The sequence below is a fragment of the Melozone crissalis genome, unplaced genomic scaffold, assembly GCF_028551555.1.
Source record: "Melozone crissalis strain CALT ecotype California unplaced genomic scaffold, PUWL_Pcris_2 ptg000045l_1, whole genome shotgun sequence".
Lineage (NCBI taxonomy): Eukaryota > Metazoa > Chordata > Aves > Passeriformes > Passerellidae > Melozone > Melozone crissalis.
This window is the reverse complement of record NW_026535823.1, coordinates 3,230,833-3,251,539: the sequence shown is the minus strand read 5'-3', so window position 1 is coordinate 3,251,539 and position 20,707 is coordinate 3,230,833. Positions and strand designations below refer to the sequence as shown.

The 20,707-nt window shown below is 61.3% G+C and overlaps 4 protein-coding genes across 6 annotated transcripts; 3 read left to right on the top strand and 1 right to left on the bottom strand.

Annotated features, from left to right (window-relative positions):
* Positions 1 to 797: 797 nt before the first annotated feature.
* Positions 798 to 5,555, bottom strand: FAM78B (family with sequence similarity 78 member B). The gene is made up of 2 exons (XM_054286151.1): positions 5,293 to 5,555; positions 798 to 3,311 (listed from the first exon to the last, which is right to left on the bottom strand). The coding sequence occupies exons 1-2, from the start codon at positions 5,553 to 5,555 to the stop codon at positions 2,789 to 2,791; spliced, it is 786 nt and encodes a 261-aa protein (XP_054142126.1). The 3' UTR covers positions 798 to 2,788.
* Positions 5,556 to 5,915: 360 nt separating this feature from the next.
* On the top strand, positions 5,916 to 8,430 carry PLPP6 (phospholipid phosphatase 6). The gene is made up of 2 exons (XM_054286152.1): positions 5,916 to 6,386; positions 8,048 to 8,430. Exons 1-2 carry the CDS (start codon positions 5,984 to 5,986, stop codon positions 8,416 to 8,418), a joined length of 774 nt encoding a protein of 257 aa, XP_054142127.1. The 5' UTR covers positions 5,916 to 5,983; the 3' UTR covers positions 8,419 to 8,430.
* Positions 8,431 to 10,616: 2,186 nt separating this feature from the next.
* Positions 10,617 to 15,709, top strand: LOC128942913 (flavin-containing monooxygenase 5-like). 3 transcript variants are annotated; one of them, XM_054285603.1, is made up of 9 exons: positions 10,617 to 10,701; positions 12,054 to 12,211; positions 12,419 to 12,607; positions 12,684 to 12,846; positions 13,082 to 13,224; positions 13,562 to 13,761; positions 14,036 to 14,385; positions 14,634 to 14,706; positions 14,914 to 15,709. In XM_054285603.1, the coding sequence occupies exons 2-9, from the start codon at positions 12,080 to 12,082 to the stop codon at positions 15,257 to 15,259; spliced, it is 1,596 nt and encodes a 531-aa protein (XP_054141578.1). In that variant the 5' UTR covers positions 10,617 to 10,701; positions 12,054 to 12,079; the 3' UTR covers positions 15,260 to 15,709. The 3 variants fall into 3 exon arrangements, with proteins under 3 accessions (XP_054141578.1, XP_054141577.1, XP_054141579.1); XM_054285602.1 differs by lacking the exon at positions 10,617 to 10,701 and adding an exon at positions 11,074 to 11,128; XM_054285604.1 differs by lacking the exon at positions 10,617 to 10,701 and adding an exon at positions 11,518 to 11,618.
* A 1,990-nt stretch (positions 15,710 to 17,699) lies between these two features.
* LOC128943212 (flavin-containing monooxygenase 5-like) lies at positions 17,700 to 20,682 on the top strand. Its single transcript, XM_054286076.1, has 7 exons — positions 17,700 to 17,888; positions 17,965 to 18,127; positions 18,786 to 18,928; positions 19,158 to 19,357; positions 19,447 to 19,796; positions 20,045 to 20,117; positions 20,325 to 20,682. The coding sequence occupies exons 1-7, from the start codon at positions 17,763 to 17,765 to the stop codon at positions 20,680 to 20,682; spliced, it is 1,413 nt and encodes a 470-aa protein (XP_054142051.1). The 5' UTR covers positions 17,700 to 17,762.
* The last annotated feature ends 25 nt before the right edge of the window (positions 20,683 to 20,707 follow it).

The window sequence follows — 20,707 nt, the reverse complement described above, 5'->3', positions numbered from 1 at the left end:
GCAGGAGGGTGGGCATTTCCATGGGCTGCCCCTCCCTGAGATAACGGGGTGCTGGTGGGGAAGGGGAGCACAGGGAGAGCATCCCGTGGGGGTGAACCCAGGAGTCTGAGTGCTCATCCAGCCACAGGGAATGAGCCAAACTCAGAATCAAACATGGGAACTCTTCCCCCACACCTTCCCTCCTTCCCCTGAGCACCAGCAGCCCCAGAGCTCCATCTCCACCCAGGTGTGAGCGTTTCTGTAAACGCTGTTTGCACGTGTTTCTTTGCAAACAATTTTTGCAAACTTTTTTTTTCCCCCTTTCTTTTTCGACGGGGAAATGCCCACAAAGACAAGCCGCGCACCAAACCGAAAGTGCATCAAATCCAGCTGTCAGAGGAGCAGGAACGGAAGCCTGGCAGAAGCCTGGAGAGGTGAACACAGGCACGGCCCCAGGGCTCAGCCAACACCTGCCTGCAGGCTGGGGCAGCCCCGGGGCGTCAGGCACACGGCTACAGCCAGGCACGGAGCCTGACCCTGGCACCAGGATGTTGCAGACATTCATGGACAGAAATCCAGCCACTGCTGTCTCAGTGCCAAGGCTCAGCCTGGCCAGCAAGTCCCAAAAGGTGGCAATGTTGGGTCCAACAGCATCCCTGCAGCAGCGTCCCTGCTCTCCCAGGCGCGGGAGCCACGGTGGTGCCACAGCACTCCCTGGGCTGACGGCAGCCTGCAGCCACTTCCCGTGCGTTTTGGGGAGCTGGCTCACGCAGCCTCTGGACACAGCATCCTCTCCCAGCAGGAAGGCCACCTTGGAGCCACCCTTCCTCTGGCGTTTCAGCTCTGATGCTGCCAGAGATGTTTCTGTCCCCCTGGGTCAAAAGTATACACCTGCCTTACTTCAAACCAAAAAGGTACTTACCCCTCCTCCCCCAGTCCTTAAGGAAAATTGTATTTCAAGTTTCTAACCCCTCTCCACACACACTTTTTGAAAAACAAAACACCAGCGATGGCACGAGCTGCCATCGGTCCCACACCAGGACAAAACCACAGTCTCACAAGAGCAGGACATCTTCCCACACCACCAGCTCCCTGTGGGAGCTCTGCTGCAGAAAACACAGCAAACCAAAGCTCAAAGCCCTGTCTCCCTCCAAGCCTGCCCCCTGCAGAACCCACCCAGGCACAGAAAGCAGCAGGATCCCAGCCCAGCGGGAGCACCAGCCCCGGCACACGGAATTGCTGCACCAGGGCGTCCAAAGGAAACGCTCCCAGAGGAAAAATAATAAATAAAGAACTGGATCAGCAGCAAACACTACTGAGGGCAATAAACAGCAGGGGGATTTCACAGGGATTTTTGGTCTAAGATGCCTCGGGAGCCCCTGTGCTGGCAGGGCCCGGGTGCAGGGAAGTGTCACCCAGCACTGCCAGCGGGATGGCACAGGGACCTTCCAGCAGGAATGACCTGCATCCCCAGGGCAGCACAGCCTCCCTGCAGTGTGAGGAAGGCAGGGCTGCGAGCTGGAGGAGCTGCAGGGCTCGTGCCAGGGAGGGCAGAGCAGAGAAAGCAGCAAAAGCTGTGAGCACCTGCCCAGGAGTGACGGAGCACCCGGAGCAGCAGCAGCACAGCCGTGGTTTATGCCTCTGCTGCAGCTCCAGGGTGAGATCCTGGGAACTGCCAGCTGCATCCCACAGCAGCGTGCTGCCCCACGGAGCAGCCAGTGCCAGCCATCCAGGCAGCAAGGAGGGAGGAGGAAGGCAAATAAATCCCCCTGTGACCCCTCCGAGCACAGCGGCAGCAGCAGGAGGCAGCCCCAGGCAGCACATTCAGCTCCTCCTTCCCCGGCTAACCCAGGCCTGCCCTGAACGGCCTCCACTCACACCCCTGCCTCGCACAGGGCTTGGGGAGGTACCACAAAGCGTGCACTGGTGGCCCAGCCAGCAGCCACCCTGCTCCATGGGAGGCTGGGAGAGGCCTCCACGTGAGGCAGCATCTGCGTGGAAAATGAGCGAGCACCCGACTTCTAGCAAGGGAGGGGGTCTGCGGTGAAGCAAAGCGAGTCCAGAGGTGCCTCTGGGCTGGTCTGGGCACCCCACACACCCAGAGCACCCGGGCTGGGAGAATGGCACTGCCCCCATTCCCACCCGGACTGGGCTGACAATCCTCCTGCTCCCCAAAGAGAAGGGAGGCTGAGGGATGCAAAGACTTAGTGCACCTCACAACAAAAGGACATCTAACCTGCCCTTACACCTCACCCCAAGACGGAAAAGAGCTATGGCATCTCCTACACTCACAACTACTCCAAACACACCCAGACGCATGCAAAACGTGTCCCGCTGCCCCCGGGCTGCAGAAACCCCTCCCGGGCCGTGGCACCGGGCTCTGGCCCGCCCCCAGCACCGCCAGGTCCCACCCCACTGCGGGAGGCGGGCGGGCATGGGGGGATCACGGATCCGAAATGCATAGCTACGGACACGGCAGGGACGCGGGGACAGGAACAGCCTCTGCTTCTCCCTCTGGCTGCGTGGGAAGCAGCATCTGCCACGGGCACGGTTCAACCACACTCATGCTGCTCGTGCTGCCCCGCAAGGAAAGACGAGTCCTTTGTGCCAGCTGCAAGCACTCCGTTCCGCTTCCCGGGAAATCCTCCAGCTCGGCAAACCCTCTTCTGCGCCCTTGTGCCAGCCAGGCTCTACTTGTGCCCGAGGAGGAGCCACGTTTCCAAGCACAACAAGAAAGGCAGGAGAGCCCAGAGGTGAGCTTTGGCTGGGCAGCCCTGTCCGTGCGCAGCCAGGGGCTCGGCTGCACGCCCTACTTGGGAGGTATCACCACGATGGGCTGCCCTCGCTTGGGTCTCCACATGAGCACCTGGGCATCGTTGGCGTTGGGCTTGACGAGCGCGTTGGGCGGGATGGGCTCCATCCTGCTGAGGATCCGCGGCTGCTCCTGCTGAGTCCTGCCCACCAGCCGCGCCCGCTGCCCCAGCAGCTGCATGGGGTCCACCTCAATGTCCACGCGCATCCTCCACTTGATGGTCTGCAGGATGATCTTCTCCTTGGTGGTGGTGTTCATGGCCACGAGCCACGTGGTGAAGCTCTGGTCCCTTTTAATCCTGGTCAGCAGCGGCACGTTGCTGTTGCTCACGGGCACGGCCCACGTCACGCTGGGGTAGAAGTTGTCGTTCATGCTCACCGAGAACCTGGAGATCTTGTTGGTGGGCCCCACCAGGGTCACGGTTTCTGTGGTGTTTCCGTACCAGGGGTAGCTCACCCCATCCGAGTCGCTGATGGCTTTCACTCGTCCTTCCCGCAGGTCAGGCAGCTCCCAGCTCGACCTGGTGAAGAGGAAGAGGAAGATGAGCAGGGAAATGGCAGCACAGGGACCCTCTGCTTGCCTGCCTGCAGCAAACTCTCAGGGACAGACCTGGAGAACAAATTCAGCTTCAGTTCCTTGAGCACATCCAGCTCGAGCCCTTGCTCTGCCAACACAATGCCATTTTAATAAACCTGCAATTAAACTGACTGGGCCAAAACCCACTGCTGAGTCTCTTTGGGGTCACTCTCGCCCTGATCAGCTCCTGTGCTGGAGACAGGACTCCTGTCCCTGTCCCCCAGCTGCAGCACAGTGACCACAGCACGGGCCCAGCCCCTCAGCAGCCCCCTCCTGCAGCAGGTCTATGATTTTTATGCCTTAAACACAACAGTTGAATCCCACAGTTAAGCCTGCCACTGGCACCATGAAATCCCTGCAATATGGCTGGGGGGGTGGGATTCATCCCAAGTCTTTGCTGCTGGCCATGCTACCAACACGGTGTGGCAATAACACCGGAGCAGCTTTGCAGCAGAGCGGCTGGGGCCACACTTGTGCGGTCCTCCAACGTCCCCAAGTGCTCCGTGCCCCATGCACACCCATCTGTGGTGACACAAGGATGCAGCACAAGGACCTGCTGCTCCCCAGCACCCACAGAGCGGTGGCACCAGCAGCAGAGCCCACAGCGAGCTGCAGAACAGACCCCTCTGGACATCTCCCCTCTGGCATCACCCCTTTCCAAAGGCAGAAGACACAGACAGAGAGCCAACAGCTTTGCCCCTCGGCATCCCCACAAGTCACACTCAGCCTTGGGAAAGCTGTTTTCCTGCTGCTACTTCTGCCCAGCACTGCAACCATTCCCTCTTGTAGCACAAGCCAAGGGGGCAACTCCCCCAGCACAGCCTGTGCTCCACTCCCAGTGCCAAAGGAGAAACGATGCTTGGTGGGAGACAGCGGCCACAAAGCCCTAGGAGGGGCGAGGTCCAGGCTGGAGGGTGTGGGAGCAGCTGTGGGGCCCGAGGGGCAGCAACTGTGGGGTCGGGGAGTGGGGCTGGGGTGAAGGTGCTGCCCGTGTGTGGCTGCAGAGCTGGGGCAGAGGGGCAGCACAGGGTGCTGGGGCAGCAGCACGGGGTGCCAGAGATGCAGCTCCCAATGCCAGGGTGCAGCACTCAATGCCAGGGTGCAGCTCCCAATGCCGGGGTGCAGCTCCCAATGCCAGGGTGCAGCACTCAATGCCAGGGTGCAGCTCCCAATGCCGGGGTGCAGCACCCAATGCCAGGGTGCAGCTCCCAATGCCAGGGTGCAGCTCCCAATGCCGGGGTGCAGCTCCCAATGCTGGGGTGCAGCTCCCAATACCGGGGGTGCAGAACCCAGTGCCAGGGTGCAGAACCCAGTGCCAGAGATGCAGCTCCCAATGTCGGGGTGCAGCTCCCAATGCTGGGGTGCAGCTCCCTATGTCAGGGGTGCAGCTCCCAATGCCTGGGTGCAGAACCCAATGCCGGGGTGCAGCTCCCAATGCCGGAGTGCAGCTCCCAATGCCAGGGTGCAGCTCCCTATGTCAGGGGTGCAGCTCCCAATGCCGGGGTACAGCTCCCAATGCCGGGGTGCAGAACCCAGTACCGGGGTGCAGCTCCCAATACCGGGGGTGCAGAGCCCAATGCCAGGGTGCAGCTCCCAATGCCAGAGATACAGCTCCCAGTGCCGGGGTGCAGCTCCCAATGCCAGAGATGCAGCTCCCAATGTCGGGGGCGCAGCTCCCAATGCCGGGGTGCAGCTCCCGGGGTGCAGCTCCCAATGCCGGGGTGCAGAACCCAATGCCGGGGTGCAGCTCCCAATGCTGGGGGAGCAGAACCCAATGCCGGGGTGCAGCTCCCAATGTCGGGGTGCAGCTCCCAGTATCGGGGTGCAGAGCCCAATACCGGGGGTGCAGCTCCCGGGGTGCAGCCCCCAGTGCCGTTCCCAGCCCGGACCCCGCGCCCCGGAGCCCCCCGCGCCCCGGTGCTCACACGCCCAGGTCGCTGTAGGTGTTGTAGAACTCCATGTGGTTGCAGGCCTGGATCCAGCCCACCACCCAGGTGTGCCGGCGGGCGATGGGCGGCATGAGGACGCGGGCGGAGGCGCGGAAATAGGGCGTGCGGTACCGCAGCACCACCGGCGAGCTCTCCTCGATGGCCGTGGCCGCCGGCTCGATGGTGGCCGACACGTCCGACACCACGATCTGCTCGCGGCGCACCCGCGCCTTGCAGGCCACGCTCTGCAGGCACCCCATGGCCGCGGCCGAGCCGCCGTCACCGCGGGCCCGGGGGGGCGGCCGGTCCCGCCGCCGCCCGCCCGCCGCGCATCGCCGCCCGCCGCACGGCGCCCGCACCGGCGCCGGCAGGGCGAAGGCGCCGCCGCGTCTCTTCCGGCCCTCACCGGCCGCCGTACGCCGGCCGCGGCGGCCACGTGCGCGCCGGTGGGCGGGGCGCGGCGCGCGCGTCACGGGCGGAAGCGGAAGAGGAAGCGGCGCCGGGGCCGCCCGGTACCGGGGGACGCGCCGGGGGCACCGCGCCCGGGCGGGGCGGGGATAACCGGCGGGGCGCGGGGAGCGGGAGAGGGAAGCGACCCCGGGCACGGGGACATGCCGGGCTCCGAGCGGGCCTGGCAGCGGGTGACCGGTGACCGGCGCCCGCCTCCCGCAGGCCGCCCGTCGTCGCCATGCCGAGCCCCCGGAGCGGCCGCGAGCGGCGCGCCGGCAGCGGCGGGCGCCTGGAGTTCCTGTCGCTGAGCCAGCGCGGGCCCGCCGCACCGGACAGCCCGTCCCGCCGCCGGGAGCCCGCCGGCGCCGCCGGTGCCGCCCCGCTGCCCGAGGAGGACTGCATGAAGCTGAACCCGTCCTTCGTGGGCATCGCCCTCAGCTCCCTGCTCGCCATCGACCTGTGGGCCTCCAAGCGCCTGGGGGTGTGCGCTGGGGAGGGCTCGGCCTGGGGCAGCGCCCGCCCGCTCATGAAGGTCATCGAGGTGTCGGGGCACGGCATCCCCTGGGTGCTCGGCACCGTCTACGGGCTCTGGCACACCGACAGCCCCGCGGCCAGGGAGGTGCTGCTCAACCTGCTCTTCGGTGAGCCGGGGACTGGGGAGGGCGACCCGAGGGACGGGGCTCAGCACAGCAGCCGAGAGCACCGGCTGGCTTCGAGCAGCCCGTGCGGGCTCACCCGGCTTTAGGGCGCGGTGGCAGCGCCACGAGTCACCTGGCACAGCTGGCACCACGCTCTGGCAAACTCCCGCGGTTACAAAACGCTCTCGGGCTGAAGGCTCGGCTCCCCACGCCTGTCACAACAGCACGCTCCAGGGGCAGTGTTGAGACACCAGGCCTTCCCCTGAAAAGCTGCTCTGGCACACAGACCCTTGGCTTCATGCCCGCAGGGCTTTCGTGGATTGTTCTGTTCCAGCCGGTGAGGAAACCTGGTTTAAAGCACGACTTTTAACCCTGCGTGCTGTAGTATCTCATACACACAGAACAGCCTAACACTAAGAGGATTAATTTTTGCATATTTGGAAACTGTTATAGCTCTAGGATACCAGACCTTCTCTCTGTTGTTAGTCTTGTATTAAGTAGCAAATAATTAGTATCTCACACTTCAATTTCGAATTGAAATTTGCTTGGTGGGAAACATAGTTTTGTGCATCTTTCTCATCTAGCAGCACGTGGTTAAACTGGAGCCCCACGGCAGAACTGGATGCCTCCAGCCTGACCTTTGCTCCAAGGAGAGCTGTCCCAGCACCTCAGTGCTCTGGGCATAGCCACCCATCTCCCTGGGGATCTGTCCCTGGCTTGCAGCACCCCTGTGGGGAAGAAGGATTCCCTCATGTCCAACCTGAATTCCCAGATCCTGTGTAGAAAGAGAAAAAGCAGTTAATCTAGTTTAACATGTCAGGGAGAAAAAAACAAAAAGGAAATTTGGTCTTAAATGATTAACCAAAGGAAATTAACTGAAGCGACCAAAAGATTTCGTTTGGTGTCCAGAAATGTCTTAGGACAAACAGAAGTTGGTCTCTCACACAACAAGAAGTAGCCCTGGCTGTGGGTGCTGTGCTAAGCTGAGCTAACAGGGATGGGGAAAGTACCCTCTGCCCTAGATGAGAAGCTGCTCTTGCCAAATACTGTCTGAACATTTATCACAGGTGCTTTGCCTCCTCTGTGACAACAGCCTTTAGCCCTCAGGGGCAAGCCACCATAATTTATCCTTGATTCATCTCTTGAGAACCAGAACAAGGTTAACTTTTCCCCCAGCAGCAGGGAGCAGGCAGACCCCAGGAGCCCTGGCAGGCCACCAGCCCTGAGCATTTCCCCTTGGCTGACCTGTGCCCAAGGGGAGTGGGTTGATCATTCACCCAGCGGGTTTGACCCCGGTCAGCAGGGCAGAGAGCAGTGCAGAGTCAGCACTGCCAGCAAGGGAGCTCTGGGGACTTCATGCCTCTGTTGCAGGAGGAGACTGGGCCCAGAGTCATGGCAAGATCAGGTTCTGCAGAGAGAAAAGCCCTGGGGTGCAGGCTGTGGCAGGCCAAGGGGCTGCTGGGGCAGGAGAGGTGTGTGCAGAGGAGCAGAGCTTGAGGATGTGCTCCTGCTGCTGCAGAAGGCCAAGAGCAGCTGTGTGCTGTGCTCTCCCTGCCTGGGTCTTGCAGCCATGGGCAAAAACGTCCCCTTCAGGCAGCTTTGACAGCCACTGTCCCTTGGCTGATGGTCCCGCTCTCAGTAACCCCTGTTGCTGTCTCTCCCAGCGCTGCTGCTGGACCTGCTGATGGTGGCCGTGGTGAAGGGGCTCGTCAAGCGGCCGCGGCCCACGCACAACAAGATGGACATGTTCGTCACCGTCTCGGTGGACAAGTACTCCTTCCCCTCGGGCCACGCCACCAGGGCCGCCCTCGTGTGCCGCTTCGTGCTGCGCCACCTGGTCCTGGCCGTGCCGCTGCGCGTGCTCGTGGTGCTCTGGGCCCTCATCGTCAGCGTCTCGCGGGTCATGCTGGGCAGGCACAACATGACGGACGTGCTCTTCGGGCTGCTGCTGGGCTACGCGCTCTACGGCGTGGTGGAGCGCTGCTGGCTGTCCCCGGCCACCGCGCCCGCCCTCTTTGCGCTCTGGAGCCGCTGAGCGCCCTCGGCACGCGGCGGGGGCCCTGTGCTGCCGCTCTGAGCACACACGGGACGGGATTCTGGTGCTGAGGGGGCGTCCTGAAGCCCGTCAGTCCGGCAAAGGCTTCCCCAGGAGCGGTGCTGCAGGCTGCAGGCCTGCGCTCAGATGTCTGGTGCTGTCCTGCCCTCCCGTGGGACGCCAGGCGGGGGCTGCGCTGACTGTTCTCTGGTGACCAAAAGCAGTCTCTGCAGAGCCTGGGGAGGGCTCAGCACACCCAGCCGGCAGCTCGCTGCTCATACTGTGAATCTGCATGCTCTCTGGGCACCTGCAATGGCCCGTGCTGTACGTGGTAGCTGTGACTCTGCAGAGGTTTCTCTGCAATCACCCCTGTATCTGTATCCTATAAATACACTGATCATGCTGCTGTTGCAAGCATACCCTGCACAGCCTGCTCTACAACACTTGCCTGGAGGGGACCCACAGGGCTCTTTCCTCAGAGTTAGGCAGAGTTTTGCCTCCCTAAGCAATCTCTTCCCTATTGCTCTCAATTTAAGTGCTGCACTAAGGCTACATGTCGAGCACATGGCCCCCAGAGTCTATGGGAAAGGACAGTGGCACTGAAGGGTTGACCATTCAGTGGGCAGCCACGAGCAGCCCCCAGCAGCAGCCTGCACCTGAAGCTTTTGTCCAGAGCTTCCCAGTTCCTTTTGCCCTCCACAGGGTTTTCAGTTTCTCAGGGGTTACAATGCATTCACAGCAATTCCCGATCAATAGCATATTCCAGGCTGCAGAGAGAGTCCTGCAGAGCCAGCCCCTTCCCAGAGCCCAGAAACACACCCAGCCCCAGGTCTGAGCCTTGCTTGCACCTCCTCCAGCAAGAGGCCTGGCTCTGCCGACCACGGCCACGGCTCCCTGTGCTCCAGGCAGGCTGGCTTTCCTCCCCTGGCACCACTGGCAGCCTGTTTTTCACAGAGGGCTGCTGGTCCTTGGCAGGAGGGGACCACAAGGAGTCTCTGTAATGAGCTGGGGCAGAGACTGAGCCAGAAAATCATAGAATACACTTTAGCAAGCACCACAGCCAGGCAGAGAGTGAGGGCTGTAGACTGAGCTCACATAATCAGCTTCAACAGTGCTCCTGGCACGGGTAAAGGGATTGGGCCCAGGTGAGGCTCTTTGTGGTCATTGAGGTCTAAGTGCACTCAGGCCCTGGCAAACACCAATTAAGTTATATTAAGACCAGGCAGTGTTTAAGTGTGCTGTTCTCCTGGGTGGAGTGTACACAGGAGCAGCCTGATGGCTGCTGGTATAAGCACCCTGTCACTGTCACTTGTACAGGGGCTGAAATGGAAGTGCTTGACATGACAAGGTTCCCCTGGAGATGAACCCTGACTCACTGACAGGGTGAGACAGTGAAGCTTCCAGGTCTGACCAAAAAATAATCCCCTGGGTTGCACTGCAGGCCTGGCAGCCAGCTGGGCCAGTCTGGCAATTGCACAGCAGCACCAGGACACTCCAGCCAGCCCTCCTGCCCCAGAGGACCAGCCCTGTGGTGGCTGTGGGAGCACAGGCAGGTGGCACACTGTGGGTGGGCAGGGCTTGTTGTGCATCTGTGGCTCCCACACGTGTGTGCCAAAAAGTGGCTCTTGACTCACTTGCATGACACTCCATGAGACCCTGGTAGCACCCACCATCACCCCTGCACAGCCCTGCTGGGTCACAGGCTGCCTGGCACCCTCTCAGCTCTTCTGTGCTTCTCTGCAGCTCCACCAGAGAGACCTTTGCTCTCTGTGCTTGTCACCTCCAAGCGTGTGCAGCCATGATAGGACAGAGGAGGTTCTGCTCCACTTGTCCCATGGCATTTCTGCCCGCTGTGGCAGCCCAGAGCAGACACCGTACAGCAGGCACTGCTGCACACAATCTGCATCCTGGGGGCTTGCCAGGTATGGGGAACTGTGAATTTCCACAGACATCAACCAACCAAATGCCAACCTAAACCAAAATGTCACGGCATGCCCCTGCTGCCCGGCAGCACAGTTTGTGTGTACTGAGTCCAGCTACAAGGGGGTAAAGTCCAAGGCTGTGCAGCCTCCTGCAGGGAGAAGGGCAAATTCAGAGGCAGCCTGCACAGAGGTTTCATAGCAACAGCAGAGCGGTGGAGAGCTCTGAGAGGTCCCCTGTACCTGTTGCCCTCGAGCAGTCTGTGCAGAGCTTGCAAGAGCCAGAAGCCAGCTGACAGCAGAGCAGGAAGAGTAGCACTGCCTGTGCTGCCAGCTCTCCATTCCCGTGCTGATCCCTTGCTTGGTAAGATGCTTTTGATGCTTTTTGGCAGCCAGGCACAGAGTGTGGGTTGGCAGCTCAGCGTCTCTGCCTCGGGCAGAGATCAGCCCTTGCTGACAGCAAGGGACAGAAAGAGCTTTATTAAGCTTACTGCAAACATACTATGAGTTTATAAGGTTAAAACCACTTCAGCTGCAGAGCTTGGCCCCTCTGCCTTGCTCAGCTCTACAGCAAAGTTCTCTGCATATGGAAGAGCAAATTTCCCCCGCAGCCTCAGGGGCTGTCTGGCTGTGAGCGTGCCAGGAGCCAGCAGCAAGTTTGGATCCGCATGGTCTGTGAGGGACAGCCTTTTCCTGGCTTGTCCCACCACCCTCACACCAGGGACACCCCAGCGGCGTGGTGCTCCTCTCATCGGGGTCCCACTGGCACCAAGGACTCTGCTAGCCCAGGGGTGAGCCGTGGCTACGGGGACACTGTGCCGACACGCCCAGCCCGGGGCACAGGGGATGTGGGCGATCCAGTGCCGGCTGCCCCTGGAGCAGCCAGAGCGGTGTGTCACCCCGGGTACCACAACAAGCGGGCGTGGGCTGATCCCGATAATCCTAGGGTCAAAATCCAGGACAGCGCTTGTTTACCAAGCACGCAACCACAAGGATGGGCTCCGTGTCCGTGTCCCCGCGCAGCACATGCCCTGGGACGGCTCCTGCGGCCGCCGGTCGAGGCTGAGGCGCCACCGCGGCATGAACAGCCGAGCAGGCGGCCGGGAGCCAGCCGGGTCCGGGCTTCCTCTCCCCGCGCCCGTGGGAGGAGTGACGGAGGGGGAGGCCCCGCTCCCGGACGCTGCGCACCACCGAGCCAGGCCGCGGGCCGGCCTCACGGAGCCTCGCACGGCCCCGTGCCCGCCGCCAGCCTTCCCTGGGCTGCTCGTCCCACGGCCGCAGGTCGGTGAAGGCTGTCCCCCGAGCTGCCGGCACCAGCGGGCACCGCGACAGCACGACAGCCATCTCCGCGGGGAAGGGAGAGGGCAAAGGGCAGGCGGAGGGGCTGTCACCCACGGGGAGGGAGCTGTGGGTCCCCACAGCAGGGCACAGCACTTCAGGGCACCTCCATCGCCGGGACATGGCACGGGCAAGGAGACTTTGAGGCTCCCTGACACTCGGTGGGATTTGTCCTCAAGGCGTCCAGAGGCGGCACCACAGTAGTGCAAAACCCAGCACTGGCCAGGTCCACACCTGGCGGGGGACAGCAGCGGCTTTGCAACCCCAGACAAACTTTTGAGGGGCTGCCTCTGTTGCTTGGGACCTCCCTGAGCAGGGTCAAACCTTGCACAGTCGCAGCCCTGACAGCTCAGGCCTGCTGTCCGACGCTGTCCGCAGGCAGAGAGCCGGCGCTGGAGCGCAGCATGGCGAAGAAGGTGGCCATCATCGGCGGGGGCAGCAGCGGGCTGTGCGCCATCAAAGCCTGCCTCCAGGAGGGGCTGCAGCCCGTCTGCTTCGAGAGGACCGGCGACATCGGAGGCCTCTGGAGGTTTGAGGTAAACCCTGCTGGCCTCGTGTCCTGCTTGGAGTCAGCACGGTGACCCTCAGGGGTCCGTGGTGGCTACTGGGGGGCAGCCGGCCATAGAGGGATCCTCTGGGTGAGACTGAGGGCAGGGGCTCCATGAAAAGAAGATCCTCATCAGCCCCAGCCATCCTTCCCCATCGTTCCCCGGGCAGCGCTGAGCTGTGCCCCCCTCCCACAGGAGCACCCCGAGGACGGCCGTGCCAGCATCTACCGCTCCGTCATCATCAACACCTCCAAGGAGATGATGTGCTTCAGCGACTTCCCCATCCCCGAGGACTTCCCCAACTACATGCACAACTCCAAGATCATGGAGTACTTCCGCATGTACGCGCAGCACTTCGACCTGCTGCGCCACATCCGCTTCAGGGTGAGGCGCGGGGCCCGAGGGGGCGGTGGCGGCGGGAGCGGGGCACGGGGGGCCTGACAGCGCTGCCCTGTGCCAGACCAGCGTGTGCCGCGTGTCCAAGCGCCCCGACTTCGCCAGCAGCGGGCAGTGGGAGGTGCTGACCGAGAGCGAGGGCAAGCAGGAGGCGGCCGTCTTCGACGCCGTGCTGGTGTGCAGCGGGCACCACACCAACGCTCATCTCCCGCTCGGCTCCTTCCCAGGTACGGCCCTGTGCACTGGTGTGAGGGGACACCAGAGACGCTGGAAAGCTAGTCCATGCCTGTCCCTATTCTCCCTGCTGCTTTCCCCCTGGCCTCAGCATTTCCCTGCCTTGCTGTGGGCTCCTGTGCTCCGCAGGAGTGGTTTGGTGGGGTAAGGGAGCGTCTCCAGTCTTTAGGAGGTGATCTTCCAACCTGGCACCAGGAAGCCAAGCATCCCTCCTCCTTCTGCTCACAGGAATTGAGAAGTTCAAGGGCCGCTACCTCCACAGCCGGGACTACAAGGATGCTCAGGCTTTCAGAGACAAAAGGGTTGTTGTCATCGGGATTGGGAATTCAGGGTCAGACCTGGCTGTGGAGATCAGCCAAACAGCCCAGCAGGTAAGCAGGAGTAGGGGGTCCCAGCGAGCAGGATTGCCCCTGTGGGACACTGTCAGCTCTGCAGGGACACCAGGACCAAGGCACTTGCAGAGCTGCTTCTCCATGCCAGCACTCGCTGTGTTTGGCAGTGCTGGCTCCTGCCAAACCCAGCTGCCAGGCAATTGAGACTTGGTCCTATTCCCCTGCGAGATGCCAGCCACCATCTCCTTCTGCCCTCTGGGTCTTTACCCACTCTGCTTTAAAAGCAGAGTGATCCCAGGGCAAGGGCACGTCCCCCGCAGGGCAGCCCTCCCAGGACTACCACACCTTCAGGCAGAGATCCTCCTTCCTTGTCTAGGTGTTCCTCAGCACCCGCAGGGGTGCGTGGATCTTCAACCGCGTTGGAGATCAGGGCTACCCCATCGACACCATCTTAACCACCCGCCTGAAGACGTTCCTGCAGGGGCTGCTCAGCTCCTCCATCACGTGTGACTTCATGGAGAAGAAGCTGAATGCCAGGTTCGATCACTCACGTTACGGCCTCAAGCCGAAGCACAGGTATCCCCAAACACTCCCCTGCCTAGAAGGGATCATCTGCCTCCTTCTGTGTCCTGCCCAGCTTGGCCATTCCCTGCTCCCTGTCCTTGGACTGAGTTATTATCTTGTTGTGCCCAGGCAGGGCTTGAGGGAGCCACCACTCACTGCCCCTTCCAAGGACTCTTGGAGACAGCAGTGTAGGGGCAGCTGCCCCAGAGTAGGGAGCAGCAGCTGGAGCAGGACACGGAGCAGAGACACTCCCTTCCCAGCCCTAATGGCTTCTTGCACCTTCCAGGGTCTTTCAACAGCACCCTACTGTCAACGACGACCTGCCCAACCGCATCATTTCGGGCAGGGTGCGGGTGAAGCCGAACGTCCAGGAGTTCACAGAGACATCTGCCATCTTTGAGGATGGCACCAGGGAAGATGTCGATGTTGTAGTTTTTGCCACAGGATACAGCTTCTCCTTCCCATTCCTCGACGGCTGCGTGAAGGTGGTGGAGAACCAGATTCCCCTCTACAAATTCGTGTTCCCTCCTGATCTGGAGAAGCCAACGCTGGCTTTCATTGGCCTCATCCAGCCCCTAGGAGCCATCATGCCCATCTCAGAGCTCCAGAGTCGCTGGGCCACCCGAGTCTTCAAAGGTAAGTCAGGCAAACCTGCTTTGTGGATGTGTGGATGCAGTCCTGGAGTGAGGACAGTCAGTGAGATGGCCTTTTCTCTGAGAGGCACAGGCACATCCATACCCTGAGCTCCACAGGCTGCTCTTTCCCATCCCGTGGCACTTGGACACGCCCCAGGTGCGAGCCCACGCACCACGGTGGTGCTGGCACAGGCACAGCACCCAGGCAGGGCCAGCACCACAGTGGCTGCTGTGTCTCATCCTCCCCAGGGCTGAACGAGCTGCCCCTGCAGCACGACATGGAGGCTGACATTGAGCAGAAGAAAGAAGCCATGGCAAAGAGGTAAGATCCCTGCAGGGATGCCTTAGGCACAGCTGCTCATGGGCATCCATCCTGTCCCATGGAGGTGTCCTGGCACATTTCTGTGTGCCAACAGAGGGCAGGGATGTCATTGGCCACACTACCCACAGTCCAATACTGCCTTCCTGATGTGCAGGGCACCTGCCAGCTCTGCTTCCAGCACCCACCTGCCCTCCTCGCTGCCCGCAGGTACGTGAAGAGCCAGCGGCACACCATCCAGGTGGATTACATCCCTTACATGGACGAGCTCGCCTGCCAGCTGGGGGTCAAGCCCAGCCTGCTCTCCCTGTTCCTCACGGACCCCAGGCTGGCCATGGAGGTGGCCTTCGGTCCGTGCACGCCGTACCAGTACCGGCTGCGGGGCCCGGGTGCGTGGGCAGGAGCCAGGGAAGCCATCCTCACCCAGCAGCAGCGCATCCTCAAGCCCCTGCAGACACGACCCGTGGAAGAGAACACCTCAGCCCCTGCCATACCCCTCATCTTCAAGCTGATCGGGGCTGTGGCCATCCTGGCAGCTGTTTTTGCTTACTTGTAGGTGCCCTGCAAGCTCAGGAAGGGAGGCTTTTGTCCTGGGGTGACTCCCTAAACCAGGACAGCTTTGCAATGGGCTGCGGGACTGGCTGGCCACCTCTGGCCCTCGGCAGCCTGTGCACCCCAGTGGTGGCAGAAACCTTCCTGCTGCCTGGCACAGCCCAGCTGTGCCCACACCATGAACTAGGGATGCACAGAGCCTCCCCAGCTGCCAAAATAATGCTTGGGCTCCTGCTCTGCACCTCCCCTTGGGGAATGCTGTCATGGACTGAGGAGGAAACCTGCTCACTGCAGGCTAAATTCCAGTCCCTCTCAGCCAGCACTCCGGGCTTTTCTGTCCCCTGTAACCCAGCCGTGCCAACTTTGCCACACGCACACCAGAGCTAAGCAGCAAAGGCACAGCACACTTTCTAAGTGGATAAATGCAATAAACAGCCAAGTGTCTGTCCTCCTACTGACACCATCACGACTCTCCGTGTGCTGTGGGAATGCTCATGGGTTTGAGATCGGCCTTGTAGCACTGGCCTATTACACCATAGGCTGACGTGCACACACACTCCACAGCGAGACAGCCTCTCCCAAGGTGTGTCCCGCCACAGTGGGTCCTGGTGGTCACGAGGCACAGCTCAGTGCCACCCTGGTCACCTGCACACAGCTCCTCCAGAAGGTGGCTGGGTGGGCTGGGGACCCAGAGTGGGTAAAGGGTGGGGGTCCTGTCCATCAGATGCCTGGGGCGGTCATGCCAGCCCCCACCGCCCCCCCAATCCCCTAGGTTTGTCTTCCACGCTGCAACCTGCCGAAATCCAAAGCACAGCCACATCTCTGCCCTGCCCAGGAAGTCCTGGGGCACTGTCAGCATCATTAAACGCTTACAGAACTTAATGCACCTCTTGCAGAGGGCAGGGCAGGCCAGGAGGTGTGGCAAAGAGTTGAGAGAAACCTGTAGATCGTGTCTGGAAGATCTTGTAACACCTTGGCCACCCACAGGAAATATAGGGACAGTCACTCTCAAAACGAGCAGCAGCGGGCAGCCTCCCTTGAGGGACGCGCCTGGCTCTGCACCTCCTGACCACAGCTTCTCCCACACCCCTGCCACCACCACACCGGGGGACATGGCTGCTCGCAGAGTGGCCGTCATCGGCGCCGGCGCCTCCGGCCTGTGCGCCCTGAAGTGCTGCCTGGATGAGGGGCTGGAGGCCACCTGCTTTGAGAGGAGCAAGGACATCGGGGGGCTCTGGCGCTTTGAGGTAAGGCCTGAGCAGCCAGGCTGCTCCTTGGCAGCAGCACGGACGGGCTTGGGATCAGTCCTTGGCAGATAACCATGCACCGTTCCCCTGCTTTGCATGCATGTGGCAGGCAGCTTTCCGAGGAAAACGAAGGAAAATAAAAGTGGTTTGGCAGCGTGGTGCCAGCTGGTGTGCCAGGCACTTAGGACCCAGCTCCTGCTCTGCAGCAGCAGGATGAAGCCGCCTCAAGAAATTCAATCCATGGCTTGCTCCCCCAGCGTAATCTCCCCTTTCCCATTCCTCCCTTCCCAGTCTCATCCACACCTTACTCTGCTGTTTTGCTCTTGGACACTCCCAGCCCTTGCCTACCTATCTTATATTATCTTATCTTATCTGACCCCACTGTGGGTACCTGTTCTGCCCAGCCCTTGCATATCTATCTTGTCTTATCTGACCCCACTGTCTGTCCCTGTTCTGCCCAGCCCTTTCCTGGAATCATGGTTGCTCCTCTTTCTGATTCTGTGCCAATCGCCTACATAGAGACACTGTGTCCTGCCTTCTCTGTGCTTTCTCTCCGTGCAATCCTGGAGCTTGTCTCTGCTCCCACCTAATGAAGCTGCTGACTTTAATCCCATGGACCCACCAACAAAATGACCAGTGTTCCCACCATGCTCTGATATGATTGTGGGAGAGCCCTGGGGGAAAACAGGTGGCATCATGTCAGAGTGGGGTCTGGGGTGGACCTGTCACAGTCCACTAGTTCTACCTGTGATGGGTCAGGGACAGGGTTGGTGGAGCAGAACCAGAGCAGCAGCATCCAGCTGTCAAGGCACAGACCGAGTAAGCAGGAGCAACCACTCAGCAGGCAGCACTGGAGCTGCCTCCACAACTGGTGAGACCTGATGTGGCAGCCAGGGCAATGGCACCACAGGAGCTTTGGGAATGCTCTGTCTCATAGGGGCAAGCAGTGGAAGTGGGGAAACTGAGGCACAAGGCCACCATGACCCACTGTCACCACTGCCTGGCTCCCGCCAGTCCCGAGACACATCCCTGTTTTTTGGGGCGGGGGGTCTCAACCACAGGAGAATTTCTGGGTGCGGGGATGGGTGGCACAACAACGTGCAGCTTAATCCTGCACCCACGGGGGAGGTGCCAGGCGGGACAGGCAGGTGGCCCATCGTTCCCCGGGCAGCGCTGAGCTGTGCCCCCCTCCCACAGGAGCACCCCGAGGACGGCCGTGCCAGCATCTACCGCTCCGTCATCATCAACACCTCCAAGGAGATGATGTGCTTCAGCGACTTCCCCATCCCCGAGGACTTCCCCAACTACATGCACAACTCCAAGATCATGGAGTACTTCCGCATGTACGCGCAGCACTTCGACCTGCTGCGCCACATCCGCTTCAGGGTGAGGCGCGGGGCCCGAGGGGGCGGTGGCGGCGGGAGCGGGGCACGGGGGGCCTGACAGCGCTGCCCTGTGCCAGACCAGCGTGTGCCGCGTGTCCAAGCGCCCCGACTTCGCCAGCAGCGGGCAGTGGGAGGTGCTGACCGAGAGCGAGGGCAAGCAGGAGGCGGCCGTCTTCGACGCCGTGCTGGTGTGCAGCGGGCACCACACCAACGCTCATCTCCCGCTCGGCTCCTTCCCAGGTACTGCCTGTGGGCTGCCTGCCCGCTCCCTGGCATCCCTAAGTGCCTCTGCAGGTTTAACACACCAGGTGGGATTGTAAGTGTCCAAAGCATCCTGCTGGCAGATGTCACCGCTGCCAGCGTGCCTCTCCCACCTGAGACAGGCTCCCTCCCCATGCTGCCGGCCGAGCACCTGCTGGGCCCTCCAGCTCCTCACCAAGGCTGGAGGGCTCAGCACTGGTGGTGGTCTTGTCTCTGGGTGCCAGGGGAAAATGCCTGGAGAGCTTTCAGCTGTGGAGGCCCTCTTTGGCTGGGGAACAGGCTGGAGCACACTGTCACCAGGGTCTGGCGAGATGGCACAGACCCTGGTTGTTCCTCTACTGGCAATGCATGGCACCAGACAGGATCTGCAGCAGAATTCTGGGATGGAAGCATGGAATTCTCCACTCCAAGCCCTGTTCCAAGCCAGGCTAGTCCCAAAGCTTAAGCAGGATGCTCAGGGCTACACTGAGAATCTTCCATGCTGGTGATGCCACCACCTCTGGGCACTACCCCAGGGCTGCATAACTCCGGTTGGTCACACTGGTGCTATCTTGTTCCCAAAACACACCACCAGTCTGAACAGGGGGCAGCCACCCTCCTGCTCCACATCCCAGCATGGCTTCCCTCTCTCTTCCAGGGCTGGAGAAGTTTGAGGGCTGCTACCTGCACAGCCGGGACTACAAGAACCCTCAGCCTTTCTTTGGAAAACGGGTGGTCGTGGTTGGCATTGGGAATTCAGGCATCGATATCGCAGTGGAGCTGAGCCACACAGCCAAGCAGGTGTGCTGGGAGAGCTCACAGGGATGGGATCCCAGAGGGGGGGATCATCACCCACCATCCCCTGTGGGCTCCCCAGCCTCCAGCACCTGGCACAAGCACCCTGTCCCCTTTCAGTGGTGGTGGCTCCTGTGGTTAGCTGTGCTGGCTTCCCTGTCCCTGGAGCACAGCAGGGGCCCAGCCCAGTCTGAGCATGCTGCCGTGCCACCACCTCTCTTCACCTTCCTTCCAGGTTTTCCTCAGCACCAGGCGTGGGTCCTGGGTGCTGCACCGGGTGGCAGACAATGGGTACCCCTTTGATTACAACTACGGCACTCGCTTCCTGCACCTCGTGCAGAATGTGGTGCCTAAAAGTATCCTGAATTTCTTCATGGAGTGGAAGCTGAATGCCCGCTTTGACCACACACTCTACGGCCTAAAGCCCAAGCATGGGTGAGCGCCCCAGCAGCACCCCAGGTACCTGCTCCAGCAATGCCCATCCCCCTGCCAGGACCTGAACCAGGTCTGTCTGTGCCTTCCAGGGTCCTTGACACACACCCCACTGTCAATGACGACCTGCCCAACCGCATCATTTCGGGCAGGGTGCGGATGAAACCGAACATCCAGGAGTTCACAGAGACATCTGCCATCTTTGAGGATGGCACCAGGGAAGATGTCGATGTTGTAGTTTTTGCCACAGGATACAGCTTCTCCTTCCCGTTCCTCGACGGCTGCGTGAAGGTGGTGGAGAACCAGATTCCCCTCTACAAATTCGTGTTCCCCACTGATCTGGAGAAGCCAACGCTGGCTTTCATTGGCCTCATCCAGCCCTGGGGAGCCATCATGCCCATCTCAGAGCTCCAGAGTCGCTGGGCCATCCGTGTCTTCAAAGGTAAGTCAGGCAAACCTGCTTTGTGGATGTGTGGATGCAGTCCTGGAGTGAGGGCAGTCAGTGAGATGGCCTCTTCTCTGAGAGGCACAGGCACATCCATACCTTGAGCTCCACAGGCTGCTCCTTCCCATCCCGTGGCACTTGGACACGCCCCAGGTGCGAGCCCACGCACCACGGTGGTGCTGGCACAGGCACAGCACCCAGGCAGGGCCAGCACCACAGTGGCTGCTGTGTCTCATCCTCCCCAGGGCTGAACGAGCTGCCCCTGCAGCACGACATGGAGGCTGACATTGAGCAGAAGAAAGAAGCCATGGCAAAGAGGTAAGATCCCTGCAGGGATGCCTTAGGCACAGCTGCTCATGGGCATCCATCCTGTCCCATGGAGGTGTCCTGGCACATTTCTGTGTGCCAACAGAGGGCAGGGATGTCATTGGCCACACTACCCACAGTCCAATACTGCCTTCCTGATGTGCAGGGCACCTGCCAGCTCTGCTTCCAGCACCCACCTGCCCTCCTCGCTGCCCGCAGGTACGTGAAGAGCCAGCGGCACACCGTCCAGGTGGATTACATCCCTTACATGGACGAGCTCGCCTGCCAGCTGGGGGTCAAGCCCAGCCTGCTCTCCCTGTTCCTCACGGACCCCAGGCTGGCCATGGAGATGGTCTTCGGTCCGTGCACGCCGTACCAGTACCGGCTGCGGGGCCCGGGTGCGTGGGCAGGAGCCAGGGAAGCCATCCTCACCCAGCAGCAGCGCATGGTCAGCGCCCTGCAGCCGCGGGCCGCCCGCCGCCCCGCCCGGCCCAGCGCCCTGCCCCACGTCCTCACGGTGCTCTTCAGCATCGGCATGATTATGGCCACCCTCATCTACGTCTCGCTCTCTGCTTAGCCTAAAGGGAAGGAGACAGCGGGTG